General features: G+C 27.0%; 11 protein-coding genes across 11 annotated transcripts; 4 read left to right on the top strand and 7 right to left on the bottom strand. All coding sequences in view use genetic code 12, as the record gives it.

The window, feature by feature from the left end:
- Window positions 1–221: 221 nt before the first annotated feature.
- Window positions 222–1,604, bottom strand: UTR2 (Utr2p; the record flags this gene model as incomplete). The annotated part of the gene is made up of 1 exon (XM_051762989.1): window positions 222–1,604. The coding sequence occupies one exon, from the start codon at window positions 1,602–1,604 to the stop codon at window positions 222–224; it is 1,383 nt and encodes a 460-aa protein (XP_051619873.1).
- Window positions 1,605–3,114: 1,510 nt separating this feature from the next.
- On the bottom strand, window positions 3,115–3,744 carry TPT1 (tRNA 2'-phosphotransferase; the record flags this gene model as incomplete). The annotated part of the gene is made up of 1 exon (XM_051762988.1): window positions 3,115–3,744. The coding sequence occupies one exon, from the start codon at window positions 3,742–3,744 to the stop codon at window positions 3,115–3,117; it is 630 nt and encodes a 209-aa protein (XP_051619872.1).
- Window positions 3,745–3,843: 99 nt separating this feature from the next.
- KGF54_002500 (uncharacterized protein) lies at window positions 3,844–4,203 on the top strand (the record flags this gene model as incomplete). The annotated part of the gene is made up of 1 exon (XM_051762987.1): window positions 3,844–4,203. The coding sequence occupies one exon, from the start codon at window positions 3,844–3,846 to the stop codon at window positions 4,201–4,203; it is 360 nt and encodes a 119-aa protein (XP_051619871.1).
- Window positions 4,204–4,256: 53 nt separating this feature from the next.
- On the bottom strand, window positions 4,257–6,362 carry UTP8 (Utp8p; the record flags this gene model as incomplete). Its single annotated transcript, XM_051762984.1, has 1 exon — window positions 4,257–6,362. One exon carries the CDS (start codon window positions 6,360–6,362, stop codon window positions 4,257–4,259), a length of 2,106 nt encoding a protein of 701 aa, XP_051619870.1.
- A 294-nt stretch (window positions 6,363–6,656) lies between these two features.
- On the bottom strand, window positions 6,657–7,421 carry RHR2 (glycerol-1-phosphatase; the record flags this gene model as incomplete). The annotated part of the gene is made up of 1 exon (XM_051762983.1): window positions 6,657–7,421. The coding sequence occupies one exon, from the start codon at window positions 7,419–7,421 to the stop codon at window positions 6,657–6,659; it is 765 nt and encodes a 254-aa protein (XP_051619869.1).
- A 2,074-nt stretch (window positions 7,422–9,495) lies between these two features.
- On the top strand, window positions 9,496–9,927 carry KGF54_002497 (SUMO-targeted ubiquitin ligase complex subunit; the record flags this gene model as incomplete). Its single annotated transcript, XM_051762982.1, has 1 exon — window positions 9,496–9,927. The coding sequence occupies one exon, from the start codon at window positions 9,496–9,498 to the stop codon at window positions 9,925–9,927; it is 432 nt and encodes a 143-aa protein (XP_051619868.1).
- A 5-nt stretch (window positions 9,928–9,932) lies between these two features.
- On the bottom strand, window positions 9,933–11,645 carry KGF54_002496 (uncharacterized protein; the record flags this gene model as incomplete). The annotated part of the gene is made up of 1 exon (XM_051762981.1): window positions 9,933–11,645. The coding sequence occupies one exon, from the start codon at window positions 11,643–11,645 to the stop codon at window positions 9,933–9,935; it is 1,713 nt and encodes a 570-aa protein (XP_051619867.1).
- Window positions 11,646–11,775: 130 nt separating this feature from the next.
- Window positions 11,776–13,081, top strand: BNA4 (kynurenine 3-monooxygenase; the record flags this gene model as incomplete). The annotated part of the gene is made up of 2 exons (XM_051762980.1): window positions 11,776–12,968; window positions 13,027–13,081. 2 exons carry the CDS (start codon window positions 11,776–11,778, stop codon window positions 13,079–13,081), a joined length of 1,248 nt encoding a protein of 415 aa, XP_051619866.1.
- A 53-nt stretch (window positions 13,082–13,134) lies between these two features.
- Window positions 13,135–14,538, bottom strand: KGF54_002494 (uncharacterized protein; the record flags this gene model as incomplete). The annotated part of the gene is made up of 1 exon (XM_051762979.1): window positions 13,135–14,538. One exon carries the CDS (start codon window positions 14,536–14,538, stop codon window positions 13,135–13,137), a length of 1,404 nt encoding a protein of 467 aa, XP_051619865.1.
- A 165-nt stretch (window positions 14,539–14,703) lies between these two features.
- ULP3 (SUMO protease) lies at window positions 14,704–17,568 on the bottom strand (the record flags this gene model as incomplete). The annotated part of the gene is made up of 1 exon (XM_051762978.1): window positions 14,704–17,568. One exon carries the CDS (start codon window positions 17,566–17,568, stop codon window positions 14,704–14,706), a length of 2,865 nt encoding a protein of 954 aa, XP_051619864.1.
- A 158-nt stretch (window positions 17,569–17,726) lies between these two features.
- RPT2 (proteasome regulatory particle base subunit) lies at window positions 17,727–19,052 on the top strand (the record flags this gene model as incomplete). Its single annotated transcript, XM_051762977.1, has 1 exon — window positions 17,727–19,052. One exon carries the CDS (start codon window positions 17,727–17,729, stop codon window positions 19,050–19,052), a length of 1,326 nt encoding a protein of 441 aa, XP_051619863.1.
- Window positions 19,053–19,142: the final 90 nt, after the last annotated feature.

Here is a 19,142-nt window from a genome sequence, read left to right as displayed (position 1 = left end):
TGGTTGTAAATTGAAAAATTGTTTTTGTTGATTTGTTCAAAAAAATTAAAATTAAAATCGTAGTACAAAATTTAAATAAGAGAAAAAAAATTAATTATGAGGACACGCTTTTTTTATTTAACTATTATTGAAGACATGTAACTTTTATCAATGAAGTGATGTATTAACTTAATTACTTTTGTCATATATTAAAATGAAGCTAAGAATATAAAAGAAATTGTCTAAAATAAATATGATACCAATCCTAAAAACATTGCAACTAATACACTTCCACTATTAGAAATTATCTCATTTGATCCGCCAACACTTGATGAACCAGTTGGATTAGAAAATTGTACAAATCCTCCTATACCAGCAGTTGATTGATATCCATTGTTATTATTATTGTTTGTATTTTGTTGAGCAGCAGTAACTTGATTTGCTTGTGCAGTATTTTGAGCAACTGCTTGAGCTGTTGCTTTTTCTTGAGTTGTATGAACTGATGTAAAAGTACTTGAACCACTTGTATGTATAACTGTTGTTGTTACATTTTTATTAGAATTATCATTTTCATTTTGAGGATCAAATCCAGTAGCTTTATCTGAACCTAACCAAGTTTTTTTATTTGTTAAATAAATATTTTCTTCATTACCTGCAGTTGAATCATATAAAAATGCATGATAATCATCATAATTTGTTGAATTACCATCTTTCATACTTACATTTGCAGGTAAATCACGAGTTTCAACATGAATTTCTTTAACATGAGCATAAAAATAACCATATTTTTGAATATCTTCAGCATTCCAATCAATTTCCCCACCAGCCCATTCAATAGTACCTTGACCATTTGAAGGATCACCTCCAGGCCATAAAGAAAATTGAATTCTTGAAGGAGTTTGTGGGAAATCATATCTTTTTGTTGTATCATTCCAAGTATCATTTTTATTTAAAGTTCTAACATCTACTGAATCAACTGACCAAGTAATATAATCTTCATGCCAATCCATTTCATATAAATGATAATATTCAAAAGTATTATTAACACTTGAATTTCTTGAATTACTATAATTTAACATACCTTGAGAATAATAATTTGATTGAGGATGAATTAAATCATAACCAACATATTCAAAATCAATTTCATCTTGAACATCTGAAAATAAAATAAAAGCAGAAACAACACCACCACCATGAGATGTCTTTATAGTTGCACCAACTTTACCATACCATAAATATTTTGTTGATGATACAACAGTACCAGTTGTATGATTTGGCATTTGTAATAATAAAGCATTATCATAATAATCAACCCAACCAGTATATACCCAATCAGCTTCAGAAGAATTACCTAAATATTGAGTTTGTAATTCAATAGCTTGAACATCATCTTTTGAATCAAATGTTTTTGAATAATCTGAGATTCTTGGCATGGGCATACAACTTGTTAAATTATAAGAATATCTTATATCACAACCACCTAAACAATAAGCACCAGATCCACATATACCAAATTGAGAACAACATGGAGAAGATTCAGGACATTGTTGAGTTGCATTACATGTAATTGTATCAGCTAATGTGAAACTTAGTAGTGATAAAATTATTAAATAAATTGATTTCATTTTATATATATATATGTATAATATGTGATATGATGTTATTTAATGATAAAAAGTTGTATAATATGTTATTAAATGTATGATTAAAAGTTCTTTAATATGTTTTTATTCTAATGTTTGGGATCTGATCTTGAAAGAAAAAATAAAATTGATCTGAAAGGAGTTTAATATATCTTGATTTTTGTAAACAATAGTTTAATAGTAAAGATTTGATATCTAATGATTTGTGAAGCGAAAGACTTTTTCTATTTTAAGTGAATGGAGAATTTAATTAATGTATGAGTAAGTAAAAGAAGGTTATATTTGATGATGAAGTTTTGTATTGAAATTAAAAAAAGAAGGTGAAGAAATTATTAAATCGTTAAATTTTTAAAATTTATTTCTCTCTCAAGGCTTACAAAAAAATTATTAGAAGAAGAAGAAAATAAAATAAAAGAAGAAAAGTTTCTAAATTTAACAACAATTCGATGAAACAATAATTATAATAATAATATCATATAAATATCGATTGAATAGAATCAACTTATCTTACGAGTTTTACCAAATAGTATATTATCATATTCTCTCGTAATAATGATAATAGTAAGTACATATTAGTACTTAATAAATTTACTTAAGTAATAGTATAATAATATTTGTATTTCCATTTTGGGATTAATTAACATAAAACATAGCCTATGTAACTTAATTTTAAATTTTTACGATGCTACCAAATGTAAATGAATTTTTCTTAATTAATAGAATCAAGTTATTTTGCATATGCAGTACTTTGACTGATTTGATTCTTGTTCTTTTATAACATTCATTGACTTTTATTTAACTAATTCTTTCATCTTGTTTATTTATGTTTGAGTATGTTAAGATGATTTTTAAGGATATAGCAAAAAATACATTATCAGTGATTTACAATAATTTATCAAATTTTCATGCCAATTTTATAGAATTACTACTTTTACTATGCGTTATAATATGTACCCAAATTTAATCAACTCGTGATGTAAAATTTTAGTTTATATTAATCCAAATTAATATGAAAATATATTTCGGTACTCATCTCTTAAAAATAATGTATAATAATAAGAAAGGTTAAATTTCTAAACCTAAAACTAAATGCCCTTATTTCAAAGTTTATCAATTAATTTGATTGAACATTTTGAGCAAACTTTAGTAGATAAGTACTCATGGCTTATTAATGTTGAGCTGAAATAACAAGAACAAATATTTGTAACCTACTAATTAAGTTATACTTATTTTGAATTCCTCTCCGAGGACAGGTGCATTAATTGAACCATTTATCAATATTGATACTTCTCTAGTTTTTTAACTTGCACAACACTTTTAAAAATTCGTTATTTTCACTATAGTAGTAACATCAATAAATACAGTTAAAGGGGCCATAGGTGATTTCAAATCTTTATTTAGAAGATCTATATTGATCTTTTCCCCAAAAAGATTGCCGTTTTGAGACAATCATTAATGACTCGAATTTGCTAATATAAATAATTAATTAACTCTATATAGCATCCAAATCTAATTCAGATCCATTATTTAAATCTACAATTTTTGAAATAAACTCCCATTGAATAATTCCATTAGAGTCACCAGATGATAATATAACATTATTTAAACTTTTATAAAATTCGAAACCTTGATCTAAACATTTTTCAATATTTAAATAAATCAATACATTTGCTGTTTTTCTAATACCTGATATTGATTGATATTCATCACATGTGAAATGTATATGATTTCTATTCATTTTTTTCAACCCTCCTGAACTTTTAATTAATGATATTTTTTTTTTATATGTTCCATGATATATATTTAATTTTAATAGTTCTTCTTTCGATAATTTTATTAGATTTTCGTTATTAACGACAGCTAATGAATGACCTTGATTTGCACATATCAATTGATTTCTCAAATCTATTGTAAATCTTTTTTTATCATTTTCTTCAACTATTCTGAATAAATCTTCTTTAGTAGTTTTAAAAGATTTTAATTTTTGATGATTTAATATATCTGGAATTGGTATATAACCTTGGTTGTTTATATTTAATTTCTCTTTCTCTGCTCCATGTCTTAGCAAATATGACAATGACTTTGATATAAGTACATCTCTTTTCTTAGGATCTAATGTCATTTAATTGAGTTTTGTGAGTAAAAAGATATCTGAATTATTTTTTTCACTAAAAAAAACCAAATATCAAGTATCATCAAAACTACACACCAAATCTATTCAATGTCAGCAACTACGAAACAAGCTTATAAACAAGCTTTAAAATCAATAAACACGGTATTCAAAAATGATTTCCCCATATTAAAAGCAGCAAAAACTCAAATCAAACAAGAAATTTTCAAAAATTCTAAATTAACAAATACGGAAGAAATAACAGAATCAATAAAGAAGCTAGATGAAATTTCTAATTTTTTACTAAGTAATTTAGTCCAAGGAGAACTCAAGACTAATGGGAAATACTTTTTAAATTTTCATGATAAAACTGAATTGGGAGATAATGAAAGTATTAAAACTAATCATACTTCAAAAATGGGTAGTTTAAGTGGTTCAAAAGGTACTAGTATAAGGTCATCGAAAAAATAGAAGTCAAAAAGTGATTATCATGTATATATTGTTAAATGAATGCTATTTAAGATTTAGAAATGTAACGTTTCTTTCGAATAAACTGGGATTTTTTCATCATCTATTTTATTTAATTCTGAATTTGTTAATTTTTTATGATTTAATTTAGTTTGATCAGTAATTGTTAATAATCCAGTTGATGATTTTTGTTGTGATTTTTTAGCTGTATTTCTTTTCAAATTAATTTGATCAATTAATGTTAAATTATAAGCGTTTGAATCAATGACTTTTATTTTAGAATCTAATATTTCATTTAATTTTGTGATATTAGTTTCAGTCCAATTGAATAAACCATTTATATCTATTAATATTTCTATCAATTTCCATTTATTGTAATTATTTATTGATAATATTTTGTTTACAAATTCAATTATATTTAATTTTGTGTTTTGATTTGCGATAATGGATTTGAAATTGGTTGAAATTTCAAAAGTTGAAAAATCTTCAATTAATCTAGTTATTAAATCTGATATTATATCTTTTTCTTCTGTTGGTGTGATAATTAATTGATTTATCAAATCACTTAATGGAATATTTGAACATGTGATAATAGCTTGTTTTAGTAAGGTAAAATTATTTGTGTTGTACAATAATGATAATAAATTTTTTGAGTATTTTTTGGGAAATATTGGACTAGTTAATAAATACATTAAAGTATATTCTGGTATGAATTCAATTGATATAAAGTTGAGGATTGGGGTAGTAGTGAATATTAATTCAAATATTAAATTTATAAAATTTATATTTATTATCCTATCATTTTCAACATCAAATTCTTTAAATTGATAAACTTTTTCCTTGGTGGTTTTAGGCTTGGTAGTTTGAATTTCTTTCCATGATTTGTTATTTTTCAAATATGGAATTAATATTGATTCCCATTTGTTTAGATCATGTTCTTCTTTTGCCTTTTTCAAACTTTGGTAAACTTCATTTAGTTCAGTATCTTCTGGAGTTTCATTATCATCATATATATTTATGATGTTATTCAATTTATGTTCATCTTCGTGTGATATGGACTTCCCAAGACATTCATTTAATTTATTTAATCCAACATTAATGTCAATTGTGTTTAAATATAAATTATTATCTTTATTCTTCAAATTAATGTAGAAACCAGTGGTTGTAGTTGTATTGATAGATGAACCTTTTACTGGGATAACTTGATTGATAAATACTTTATCCTCAACCGGATTGGATGAACTTGAAACAGATTTGAATTCGAATAATTTTGCACCAAATTTTAAATTTAATAAATATATCTTGTTTGCATTTCCTAATAATAATCTATCTGGAGCTGGTGATTTTATTGAAACTTTTTCTTCTTTATTTATAATTGATGAGACTGACAATGTATTTGTTTTAGTGAAACTTGGAACTGCTAAAGTATCTATTAAACCATCATGGTATTGATATAAGTTCCCCGATATGTATGCAAAGATTGGATTTTCAATTAATGGGCTGTGATGATTTTGAATTTCAAATATTGGTTTTGTTTGATTTACTGATAAAATCTGATATATTAATTCCTTTTTCAGTTGTGATACAGTTAATAATAAATTATCTTCCAAGTCGTTTATAAAGTTATTGTATATAATCTCTCCCTCTGTTTGAAGGTTAAAACCTTTGGTGAACTTTTCATCTTTGAAATTTATAAATTCAACTATCCCATTTTTGTAAACTACTACAAAATTATTTTCATTGGAAAATTTTACTCCACTAATTTCAGTATCAACTTTATACTCATAAGAATTAATGGTATCATAAGAAGTTATACCATTATCTTGTTTAATCAAAGTTTCAACTAGTATCAATTTAAAAGTTTTTCTTTCACTTATTCCCACCAAATATATTTTTTTATTATCCACTCTAAAAACATCAATACATTCAACAATAACTGAAGGCTTTAGGGCAAATGACCATATTAATTTTGGAGTTGGTTTTATTAGGTATGAACAAATCATTGATTTTGATATTACAAAATCTAATACTGATGATGATGATGATGTGGTTGAATCATTTTGTGAATATTGTGGTATAATTAATTTATTTTCTATTGAAACCCCATTTACTCTTGGTAATGTTGTTATTGGATATTGATTAGATAGTGATGGGGTTGTCATTTTAGAATGTTGTGAACAATCTTTATAAATGTGTTGCAAAAATTTTGTAGTAATAAATTTATGTAGTCTCTCTCTATATTTTATTTTTTTTCTCTGATGCCATCTCAAATATTGTACATACTATAATTACTACGAAGAAATAACACTAGAGTAGTCGAATCCGATTTGAAACTACATTTTCTCAATTCTTATCGAGTTGTTTTATATTAATCTAATGTACAATCTATGAACGATAAATATATTGTTAAAAAAAAAATTAAAAATAAATAACTTGAGCAAAGAAATCAACCACGATTAAGCAGTTGATTCTAAGTATTGTGGATCAGCATAAAAGTAATCATCAACAACAACTTTAAATTCTTGAGTTTCTTTATCGAATGATTCAATATGGAAACTTGTTAAATCTTTAACAACTATATCAGCACCTGCGTTTTTAACTTTTTCTGGATCATAAGTTGAACATATACCAACGATCATTGCACCTGCTTCTTTACCAGCAGTAATACCAGCTGGAGCATCTTCAAATACAACAACTTTAGCATGATTTGCACCAAAACCTAAAGTTTCTCTTGCTGTTTGATAACCTTGAGGATGTGGTTTACCTTTTGTAACTTTTTCAGCAGTTATAAAACAATCTGGTTTTTCAATTGTTAATAATCTTAACCATTTAGTAGCTAATGGTAAAGTACCACTTGTAACTATAGCCCATTTTTGTTCACCATCATGAGTTTCATTTTTAGAATATTTATCAAATGATTTAACTAATTCAACAGCACCTGGAATAGCTTTTGCATGATGACCAAATGAATCGGGTATATCACCTTCCCATTGTGTAACTTGTTCTGGAATAGCATCTTCTGGTGACCATTTTTTGATAACATCAAATGTACGACAACCATGAGAAGTTTTTATAATTTCTTCTGGATCAACGTGAGGTCTTGTTTTTCCAAATTCTCTCCAAAATTCTGATATAGCACCTGTTGAATTAACTAATGTACCATCACAATCAAAAAGTGCAGCATTAACATAAAATACAGCTGGTTGTTGTTCTTTAGTCATTCTTTATATATGGTTTTATAATTTAATTGAAAATTTAATGAAAGTATGAAAATTATAAATTAATATTCGAGATAAAATTAATATTTAATCATTATTAATTGGGATATTCATCTTTATTTATATATCTTTGAATTTTAAATCAAATTGCTAAAGAATAGAATGTCTTCCGTTAGTTAATTCTATATATTAATAAAAGATAGTACACTTATTATAATTAAGTACTGTATATAAAACATTTAGAATCGTTTCTTTTTTAGTATACAATACTATATTTATTTTTTGTGTTAGTTGATAAATTTGTAACTCTTTTTTTAATTATTCTATGTTATATTTCTAAATGTAAAAAGGGATCATAAAAAGTTAATATTATACATTGTTATTATAGTACATCATATAGATTATAAATTATAAATTCAAAACTTTCTTGTGATAATCTTTTGTTTAAATTTGGTTAATTCTTTTTGTTGTGTACTACGTCACAAAATTGTTTAGTCAATAGTTGACTTACGAACTTGAAAAATTGAGTCTGAAGTCAATTTACTAGAGGTGGAGATGTTTGATTGGTCATTAAAGAGACTTATTGCTCATCATTTACTGGATAATATCACTTTAAATTTAATCATCTCTCTTGTTTCACCTTTTATTTCTGTTTTACGAATCAATTGCTTCTGAACTACTTTTCTTTTTTTTTTTTGTTCTCTTAAGGGGTGTACACATTAAATTTATTTTAGCAAAATAGTTTGTTGTAGAATCAATATATAGATGGCTACATGAAAAACTCAATTCTCAAATAAAAAGCAGAAACTATAAGTCACAGGGAGTGTACATTCATATACAAGTATAAAACTTTAACCAAAAAAAGACTGTTTTGCTGCAGAATATAAAAAGAGAAGCCATTTTGTTTCTTTTTCAAACAACAATTAACTAAATGTCTTGCACTGTTGAAAAAAGGGATGAAAAGGTTTTAACTATATCAATAGACGTATTAAAATTTATCGTTTTCAAGTTTGTAACTTTGTAAACATTTTCTTAACATAATAAATTTCATCAGAACGGAAAAATTTGTAGACTTGTTTCTTTTTTTTTTCTAAAACGTCCTTTATCTAATTAGTTAAACAGTAAATATTTACGATATTTAATTTTTTCATTTTCATTGACTGATAAGCTAATTATACAGTCAACTTCATTTTCAGTCAAAACAGTGTTTTGAAAAGCTTAATGAAACCGATAACTTTCATGGCTTTCTCTTACTTGATCAAACTTGATCTGAGTTTTCTTTATTCAAACTTTGATCTACGTCATATAAACAAAGTTATCAGTTATAGTAGTAACACAAAATCAATAACTCTGCACATGATTTGGATTTTTTTTCATTTTCAATCAAATATGACGTAATGGACATTATTTTATATTAATGAAAAATAAAAACAAATTTAAACTACAAACGGTTCAAGTAAACAATGTCTTAAACTTTAAAAAAATTTTCAATATAACAAACAAAATATAAGCGATTGTGTAATTTTGGACAACTTACGAGAATGAAACTCAGTCTAATGAAATTAAGGTTTTTGGTCCTTTCCGGTTCTTACCAAATTTCAACAATACAGTACAAAAAAGCGGTGGATCATTTACAAAATGGTTTCAAACAAATGAAATTGTTTGAAGTTAGAATTATTAGAAGACTTCTACATTCCAAGTTAATTCAGATTCCAAAAAATTGGTCATTTTCAGATATTTTAATTGAATCTTTTATTTGTATGCAAAAAGAGTATTTGTTGACCCTTCGTAATCTTAGATGTAACAAATCTAAAAGTAAATGAAATCTCAATAACTTTTGATTATAATTGGTTTTAAAATAGAATTTAAATCAATGTCTCATACTAAAATTTGTATCGGTTTTATTGACCTACTTAACACTACTTCGTTGTTTGTGTCACAAGATTGTAGTTTTTGACTAAGGTTTTACGCGTTTTAGATCACATATTTCAGAAGTCTTGATTATGTGCATTGATTATTAATCACGAACTTATTAAATCTCTAAAACTTTAAAACTTTACAACATCAAACAAACTTTATGTCAAATGACACTGTTGAAGTGATACCGTCATATAATGTTGATGATGATGATTCAGATGATGAAATTCAAATATTAGAATTTAGAAAAATAACTCAAGATTTATTAGATAATCCACAACAACAAAATTCAAATGAATCTACAAGTACTTCAAATGAAACTCAAGCTCCAAAAGTTACTAAAAAATTATCAGAAAGTCAATGTCCTATATGTTTTGATGATATAGATAATGCAACTGTTACATCATGTGGTCATATTTTTTGTTTAAATTGTATTGAACAAAGTATTAGTAGTTCTCATGCAAGAGGTAATTCATCAATACCAAGAGGTAAAGGATTATGTCCATTATGTAGAAAAATGGTATCATTTAAAGAAACTATAGTACTAAAATTAAGAAAAGGAGAAACCAAGTTCACAGATTTTAAAAATTAAATTGTTTAATACATTGTATAATTCTTCAAATGATATTGATATAATTTAACATATTTTTCTTTATCAATAAATTCAATACCATCTTGGCTCACAATCAAATTTTGAAGAATAGTATTTAAAACTTTAAAAATCCATTGTCGACAATTTTCATAATCATCTAAATATAAAATTCCAACGATTCTTTCAAAAATGTCACCAAGGTATTCATTTGCTATATTTAAATTTGTGGTGGTTATTCTATTTGTCATTATTCTTTCATGTTTTTCATTATCCAATCCTTGATGCAATTTATATGCTAATGATAATCTATTAAATAAAATATTTGAATTTAAAAAATGGATATCTTCCATTGTCCATCTAAAATTTGGATTGATCTTGGAGTGATGGATCATAAATTCAGCTGTGTATCTTTTTAAAATTACATCTCCCATAGAATCCAAATTTTGAGTTAAAAAATGCAAATCTTTATAAGTAATAGTGGTTTCAGAATATGGAGCAACTAAAGCTAATTGAAAATATTTATAAAAACACTGATTTTTTAATTTTGGAATACTTGGTAATTTGATTTCAAAAGTTGGTAATAATTGAGGTTGGAAAACTTGTGAAAAAATATGAGATTTTATTGGTATGTGTTGTTCTTGTAAATATCTGTCTAGTGTATTAAGATATTTTTCATTTAAAATTTGAGAATTGTAAATTGGTTTTATAGGTGGATTAAAAGTTTCTCTAAATTTCGATGTAATATTTTCAATAACTTTATAATAATCTTGATCTTCTAAATAGCATAATGCAATGAAAATTTTATCAGGATGTAATCCAAATATTTGAAACATTTCTTTGTTTTCAATTTTTATGAATTTTAAACTTCTCTTGACGAATTGATCAAATTTCCATATTGTAACAATGAATTTATAATATTGGGTAAAATTCCATTTCAAAAAAAATTCATCAATTAACAGTTTACCAATTTGTTCTAATGCTAACATGTTTGTTGAATTTTCAAAATTTAAAGTCTCGGGACGAGTTAATTTTATTGGTGGAATCTTGGTTGTGGAAACTGATTTTTGAATTCTGAGTTTTACTTCTATTGCATTTTTGTTATTGGTAAATTCATAATTTCCAGCGCCAACTTTTATTAATTTATCATAATTCAAAAACTTAAAACCCTTGTGGTTTGAATTTGAAATTTGAGACTCAATTTCTTGTTTTTTAACATATGCTGTATTGGGGATTTCATAAAGTCGTCTTTGATATCTTAGGGACTTGTTGAGTTTACCGGATTTAGTACGAACAAATATATTTTGCGGATCTATGCCGGTTTTGGGTTTTAAAGTTTCAGGTTTTGATTGTATGTGGTTTATCTCTTCTTCAGGTTTTGGTAGTTCTTCTTGTACAGTTTTTACCTTTGTCGGTACAGCTTTAGTATCTTCTAATGTTTCGCTATCAAATGATTTAATTTGTAAGATTTTACCCTCAGATGTTACTAATATTGCACGAAACTCACCATTAATATCATATTTCTCATTTTTTAATCGATTAACTAACTTTGAAATTCTTCTTTCGTCTAAAATGGTTGTTTTCTTAGGATGTTCTTCTATTATAATTGTATTGAAATTAGTAGTTGGTTTTTTAACAATGGTTTTGAACCTAGTTTGTACAAGGTTTGATATTCGGTGGCTGAACCATATTTTCGTTAGGCTTCTTGGATTAGGTATCATTAAGTGCTAAGTATGTCGTATATCTTTGTAAACCATGTCTTTTACTTCGTTTCAGTTTTGCAGTTTGAGATTATCTAGTTGAAAAATTCTTATCGCGATATTTTAAATTTTATGTGTCACCATACAAAAAATGCCTGAATCAATTGGTGTTGTTGGTGCAGGATTAGTTGGATGTTTGACAGCATTAGCATTCAGTAAAAAAGGTTATGAAGTTTCTTTATTTGATTTGAGAGCAGATCCAAAAACAATTAATCAACACAAGAGAAATTTAAGGTCAATTAATTTGGCAGTTAGTAATAGAGGTATACGAGCATTAAAATATGTGGATGATGAATTAACCAACGAGATCCTAGATAAAGTTATACCTATGAAAGGTAGAATGATACATGATATAACTGGAACAAAGGAAGAGTCTCAATTATATGGATTAAATGGAGAATGTATAAACTCAATTGATAGATCATTTTTAAACGATTTAATATTAGATAAATTAAGAAAATCAAATGTCAAATTATTCTTTGAGTATAAATTAACAAAGCTAAGTAATTTAGAGCAATCACCCAAGATGGAATTTTCTACTAAACAAGGTACAAGAGATTTTAATTTTGATTATGTGATTGGAGCTGATGGTGCACATTCACAATTTAGAACTCAAATGCAAAGACATATGAGAATGAATTTCACTCAAGAATATATAGATATGCAGTATATTGAATTATATATACCACCATCACCCACTACAAAATTCTCAATAGATCCAAATCATTTACATATATGGCCAAGACATGATTTTATGTTAATTGCATTAGCTAATGAAGATGGTTCTTTTACTTCAACTTTTTTCAGTCCATGGTCAGTAATAGATTCTATTCAAAGTAGTGATGAGTTTTTGAATTTTTTCAAGACAAATTTCCCAGATGCTTACGAGTTGGTGGGTGAAAAGGCTTTAATTGAAGCATACAAAAATAATCCAAGAGGTTCATTAATGCAAGTAAGTGCTTATCCTTATAATATTCCAAGTGGTAAAGCCATAATAATTGGAGATGCTGCTCATTCAATGGTTCCATTTTACGGTCAAGGAATGAATTGTGGATTTGAAGATGTAAGAATATTAATGGAACTAATTGATTCGAATAATGGAGATATATCTAATGCATTTGTAGAATATTCACCAAAGAGACAAATAGACTTGAAAGCTATTTGTAAATTGGCTATGGATAATTATTTTGAAATGTCTTCAAAAGTTACAAATATTTGGTACCTCACTAAAAAGAAATTGGACTATACTTTGGGTAGTTGGTTTCGAAATAGATGGTTACCATTGTACACAATGATTTCATTTAGAGATGATATACCGTATTCAAAAGCTATTGAAATTGAGAGAAAACAATCAAGAATTTTACAAAATCTACAAATTGGAATTTTCTCATCCGTAGTTATATGGGGAATTATTCAAGGTGTAAAAATTTATGATAAATTTAGGAAGTAATTAAGTTGCTACTAGTTTTTGCTTTTTATCACTTACTGATTTCTGCAAATTTGTTAGTTGTTGTTGTAATTCTTCATTTCTTTCTGAAAATTCTTTATTAGCTTTGATTGTATTTAGTAGATTTTCTTTCATTGTTAAATGTTCATATTTTTCCTTAAGTTGGTCTCTTTTGGTGATAAGATCTTGTCTTTTGGTTTCTGCTTTTGTGAGGTTGGTATGGTATTCTTCACTTTGTTCTGATATTTCAGTATGAGTGATTTGAAGATTATTAATTTTCAGATTTAGCTCATTGATTTTGATCTGTAAATCATCATTAATTTCTATCAAGTTTTTTAGTTCGTTACTGTTATTATTCATTGAGTTGGATTTGATGAGGTATAACTCATTTTCATATTTTATGATAGAAGGATTAAGCTCTAGTATTTCTTTGAAATTTAATTCATTCTCTGTTAAAAATTCAATTGAAGTTATGTAATTTGATAATTCTTCTCCATTTAACTCAGCTAAGTTATCTTCATTTTGAGTGAAAATCCATAATATTAACCGTAGTAAAAAATCAAATCCTTCAAATATGAATAAATCTAATATTAATAAACTTGTTTCAACATCCAATTCGAAAAATTTTGGGAGTATACTTTTATAATAATTTGACCAATTAATACCTTGACTTGCAATATGCTTGAAACAACCCAAATGATCTTCAAAAGATCTGTTTATTTTATAAACAAAATCTTCTTGTTTCTCATTTACGTATACTTTATATATTTTAAATAAGATAAAAATTTTATCTTCATCTGATAGATCAGGAATATCAATTATTAAATCGGTTACCCCACCCAAAAACTTGCTTGCATTTTTCAATCCGTCTTCGGGAAACATTGAATAAAAAATCAGTAAAATATCCTTCGAATTTCCACTTTTGACAAGTTTTGAAACTTCACCATTATAACGACTTGCTTTTCTTTTCAAATCTTCAAACGTATGAGTGTTGGTAAACTTATAATTTGTTTGAAGAGTTTTTATATAAATTGTTGACCTGATAGTAGGTGGTATTCCTTTTAATATTTCATTTTCTAATAAATCTACTTCCCTTTTTCTAATTATTTCATTGGAGTAATCGAATATCAATTTATTCCAGAATTCATTTTCTGTGGTTAATGTTGGTTGAGTATGATTGTTTTCCACTACTAAATAATCATTTGTTTCATTCATAAAAGGTGCTTCATAAAGTTCCATTTGTCTAACTGCTGATATAAATGATACATTATCATTTGGTTCAAATCTAATTTTACTTGACGGAAGATCAGGAAGTGATTTTGTGGAAAGATCACTTTTTTGTGAAGATAAATTGTGTTGTAGCTGTGGTCTAGCAGGAAGTGGAGGTGAAGAAATTGCTTCAGTCATTGCATTTGTTAAGATTATTAAGAAAAGTTGTATAAAGGTATAGAATTTGATATTAATTCGATTTGGTAAACTGAGGAGACATAAATCCGTAAGCACGTGATAAAATACTTCAAGATAGAGATATTCAAGTATTATTCTAAAATAATGCTATATTTATTAATAATGCTAATCAAGTCGAGGTTTTTTGTGAGGAAAATCCGATTCCTCGATAAGTTTTCGGGTATTATACTTTTGTTTTTTATATTCTTCACTTTTAAGATTAGTAGTTAAGCCTAATGCACTTTTAGCTATTCCTGAATAGTCTTCATTGATTTTAGGTCTGACAACTTTAGTAATTTTTTCAGGTTCATACTCTTCACTTTCAACAAAATCTGGTTCTTCTTTTGAGTGAAAATATTTTGCAAATTGACCTTTAGGGTTTGATGATAATCTATTATTTAATTTTTCTAAACATTTCATTTGTGCAACAACATTATTTGGTGTATCTTCATTTTGTGGAAGTCCCAGATGGACCATTTTATATGGAGAATCTTCTTTTTCCAAAAAATTCAGATGAACCACATTATTTGATTGATCCTCTTTATTCATTTGACCATTCGGCTGACCTTTTTCATCCATTTGATTGTCTATTTGATCTTCTTTACCCATTTGAGTACTTGGTCGATCTTCAATATTTAAACCTCCAATTCCATCAACAACATTTTTACTCTGAAAAGTTGTTAAAAAATTTTTAAATTCTTGTATTGCTTCATCAGTCAAATTATCTTTTATTTTAGAAAGTTTATGTTTAACTATATTTAATTTAATTCTACCAGCATTTCGATCAATATGTTGATTTATCAAGTCATAAATTTCATCTGTTAATTCAAAATCTTTTAATAAAACTTCCAATTGTTCATTGAGTAATTTTGAGGACGTCAATTCTTCCAGATGAATTGATTTATAGGAATCTTGACTTTCTTTGGATAGTTGTTGGGTATCTTGGGAATTGACTATTTCAATATGATCTTCAACTTGAGAATTGAGTATATCAACATCTTCCATGTTCTTACCATCAGCAGTTAATCCATTCAATAAATCTAAACATGGTTGTAATCTTTCAGGTACTACAACTTTTTTCTGCAGTCCAGCTGGAGAAATGATTGATTTTGAAGGAATGAGTTCTGACGGCTCTGAAGAGTTGGATTTGTTTAATGGAGTTAATTCTCTTAAGGAAATTTTACTATCATCTTTAATTTCCTCAACACCTTTCACTTGCAAAGGTTCTTTCGTTGGTAAGTTATCCATTACAATCTCAATGACATCCTCTTCTTCTTCTTCATTTAGTTCTTCTTGTCGATGATCTTGTCTCTCATGTAATTTTGTCAAAATATCAATCCAATATTTTCTTTCGTTACTTCTCTCTTCACCTGAAAATATACTTTTAGAAACCCCAACTTGGAATTTTCTCCAATTTTGTTCACATTGTATAATATTATTTAACCATTTTTTAATATTATAAAGAACATGAATACCGCAATCATTGAAATTATTTTGACGTGGAACTTTTGCATTTATCACAGTAATTTTAGTTGGTGCTATCTCAACATTAAACTTGTCTTTACAATAATCAATTATAAAATTTTTTAAAGGTACTTTGACATTTTCTCTTTTGGCTTTTAATGAATCAAAAACAAATATTTCAACAACTCCTCTAACTTTTTTTGTAACTGGATCAATTTCTTCCAAGTCCGTACCTAAAAGATCAGGTAAATTTCTAATTATACAACAATACCAATGGAATTCTTCATTTACTGGTAATATAACATATGGATAGCTTAATAAGTCAATTTTACTAACCCATTTTTTGACATTTTCATAATAATTTATTGGTTTTTTAAGTTCATCTTTACTTACTAATTTGGAATAAAAAAATGAATTAAAAGTATAGATTTCATTTGCCTTGACAATATTTTTGGAAATACCTTCTTCTAAAATATATCTTAACCCGAAATCAATTGCGACATCATTTACCCAATTATTTCGATGTAATGATTTAAAATCTTCTTGTGTAACTGTAATATCATATCCATTATAAAATTTATATCTTAACGCAGGTTTAAAAGGCGGTATTGGTCCATGATCAACATAGTCTGTACCAGAGAAAAATTTCCCATCAATATCATCAAGTACTTCCACTAGTTGTGATTGTTTTTCTATATGTGCTGCAGCTATTCTTGCTGAACTTCTAGTTGGGGCTCGATAGGATATATTCCTAAGAGGATCATTGATTGAATGATTTAATAATTTAGTTTCTGCTCCCTTTGTCAATAATTTATCAACTTGAACCTTGGGGTTGGGATGATTCTTGAAATATGCTCTAATATCTTCATCTCTTCCATAATGACTAGCTATTATGAATTTTCCTTTTTCTTTTAGTTGTAATATAAATTTATCTTCAGCAAATGCAAATTCTTCTAGTTGATCGTTTAAATTAACAATAAAACCATCAAGTGGTTGATACGCTATATCCGGTAATTCTTGACAAACTGCTAAATATTGTCCATTGGTGGAGATGATTAAAGAATATGTCTTTTTACCATTTTTTTTAAGTTGTTCACCAGAATATTGAAATGATTTAAGTAGTTGAAAAATCTTGATTTTGGAAAGGCCAGCTTGTTCTATATCTATTATTTTTCCCTCACAATCTTTCACTTTTGGTAATTGAGGTGTTTGTGGTGGTGGTGGTGATTTTGGTAGTGGTAGTGATTTTGGTAGTGGTGGTGATTTTGGTGGTGATGGTGATTCTACTGGTATTAGGATTCGTTTTCTAGTTTGTAATGATTCCAATCTTTGTCTTGTATCTGATGATTTTTTAACTGTTTCAGATATAGTACTATGAAATAATACTTTTCTTGGTCCAGGTTTAAATGTTGATTCATAAGTTTCAGTTAAATTGTCTTTTGGTTGAACTCCATATTTCCCACTAGATGAACTTTTTCGATTCAACGATGAAAATGACTTATTTTGTAGACTAGATATATTTGACATGACATCGGAATGATATTGTTTTGGTTGATAAGTAATACTAAAATTTAAGATCAAAACTTTTTGTATATTCTAAAATTTTGGTAGCATCTGTTTTTCTACTTACTTAATTTTTTTGGTTCATAGTTTTTTCTAAGAAGTACTTGCCACCACCAAAAAAAATGGGACAAGGATCTTCTGGTATGCCAGGGGGAAATAACCTCAACAAAAAGAAAGATGATAAAAAGAAAGAGAAACCTAAATATGAACCACCCGTTGAATCAAAGTTTGGGAAAAAAAGAAGAAAAGGTCCTGATACAGCAGTTAAATTACCAAATGTATATCCAAATACTCGTTGTAAATTAAAATTATTAAAACTTGAAAGAATAAAAGATCATTTATTATTAGAAGAAGAATTGGTTTTCAATCAAGAAGCATTTCAACCAACAGAAGCAAGACAAGCAGAAGAAAGAGAAAAAATTGATGAATTGAGAGGTTATCCAATGGCAATTGGAACTTTGGAAGAAATTATAGATGATGATCATGCAATTGTTTCAAGTACTGCAAGTTCTGAATATTATGTACCTATAATGTCGTTTGTTGATAAAGGATTATTAGAACCAGGTTGTTCAGTATTATTACATCATAAAACAGTAGCTGTTGTAGGAGTATTACAAGATGATGCAGATCCAATGGTTTCAGTTATGAAACTTGATAAGTCACCAACTGAATCATATGCAGATATTGGAGGATTAGAATCTCAAATTCAAGAAATTAAAGAATCAGTTGAATTACCATTAACACATCCAGAATTATATGAAGAAATGGGAATAAAACCTCCGAAGGGTGTAATATTATATGGTGCACCAGGTACTGGTAAAACTTTACTAGCAAAAGCAGTTGCAAATTCTACTTCAGCTACATTCCTAAGAATTGTTGGTTCTGAGTTAATTCAAAAATATCTTGGTGATGGTCCAAGATTATGTCGTCAAATTTTTCAAATTGCTGCAGAACATGCACCATCAATTGTATTTATAGATGAAATTGATGCTATTGGTACAAAAAGATATGAATCAACTTCTGGTGGTGAAAGAGAAATTCAAAGAACTATGTTGGAACTATTAAATCAATTAGATGGTTTTGATGATAGAGGTGATATAAAAGTTATAATGGCAACAAATAAAATTGAAAGTCTTGATCCTGCATTAATAAGGCCAGGTAGAATTGATCGTAAAATATTATTTGAAAATCCAGATTCAAACACCAAGAAGAAAATTTTAACTATTCATACTTCAAAAATGAGTTTGGCTGATGATGTGAATTTAGATGAAATTGTCACGGGTAAAGATGATTTATCTGGTGCTGATATAAAAGCTATATGTACAGAAGCTGGGTTGTTGGCATTAAGAGAAAGACGTATGCAAGTAAAAGCTGATGATTTTAAACAAGCTAAGGAAAGAGTTTTGAAAAATAAAGTAGAAGAAAACCTTGAAGGTTTGTATTTATAGAAATGAAGAAATAGTTAATATATATTATTTTATATTGTAATGGATATTATTTAACTTTTTGTATCACTTTTGAAAAAAATTTCAATTTTT

This window comes from Candida jiufengensis (genome assembly GCF_024610255.1).
Source record: "Candida jiufengensis strain CBS 10846 chromosome Unknown scaffold3, whole genome shotgun sequence".
Taxonomy (NCBI): Eukaryota; Fungi; Ascomycota; class Pichiomycetes; order Serinales; family Debaryomycetaceae; genus Lodderomyces; species Lodderomyces jiufengensis.
The sequence above is the reverse complement of the archived record's forward strand: the minus strand, read 5'-3'. Positions and strand labels throughout refer to the sequence as shown.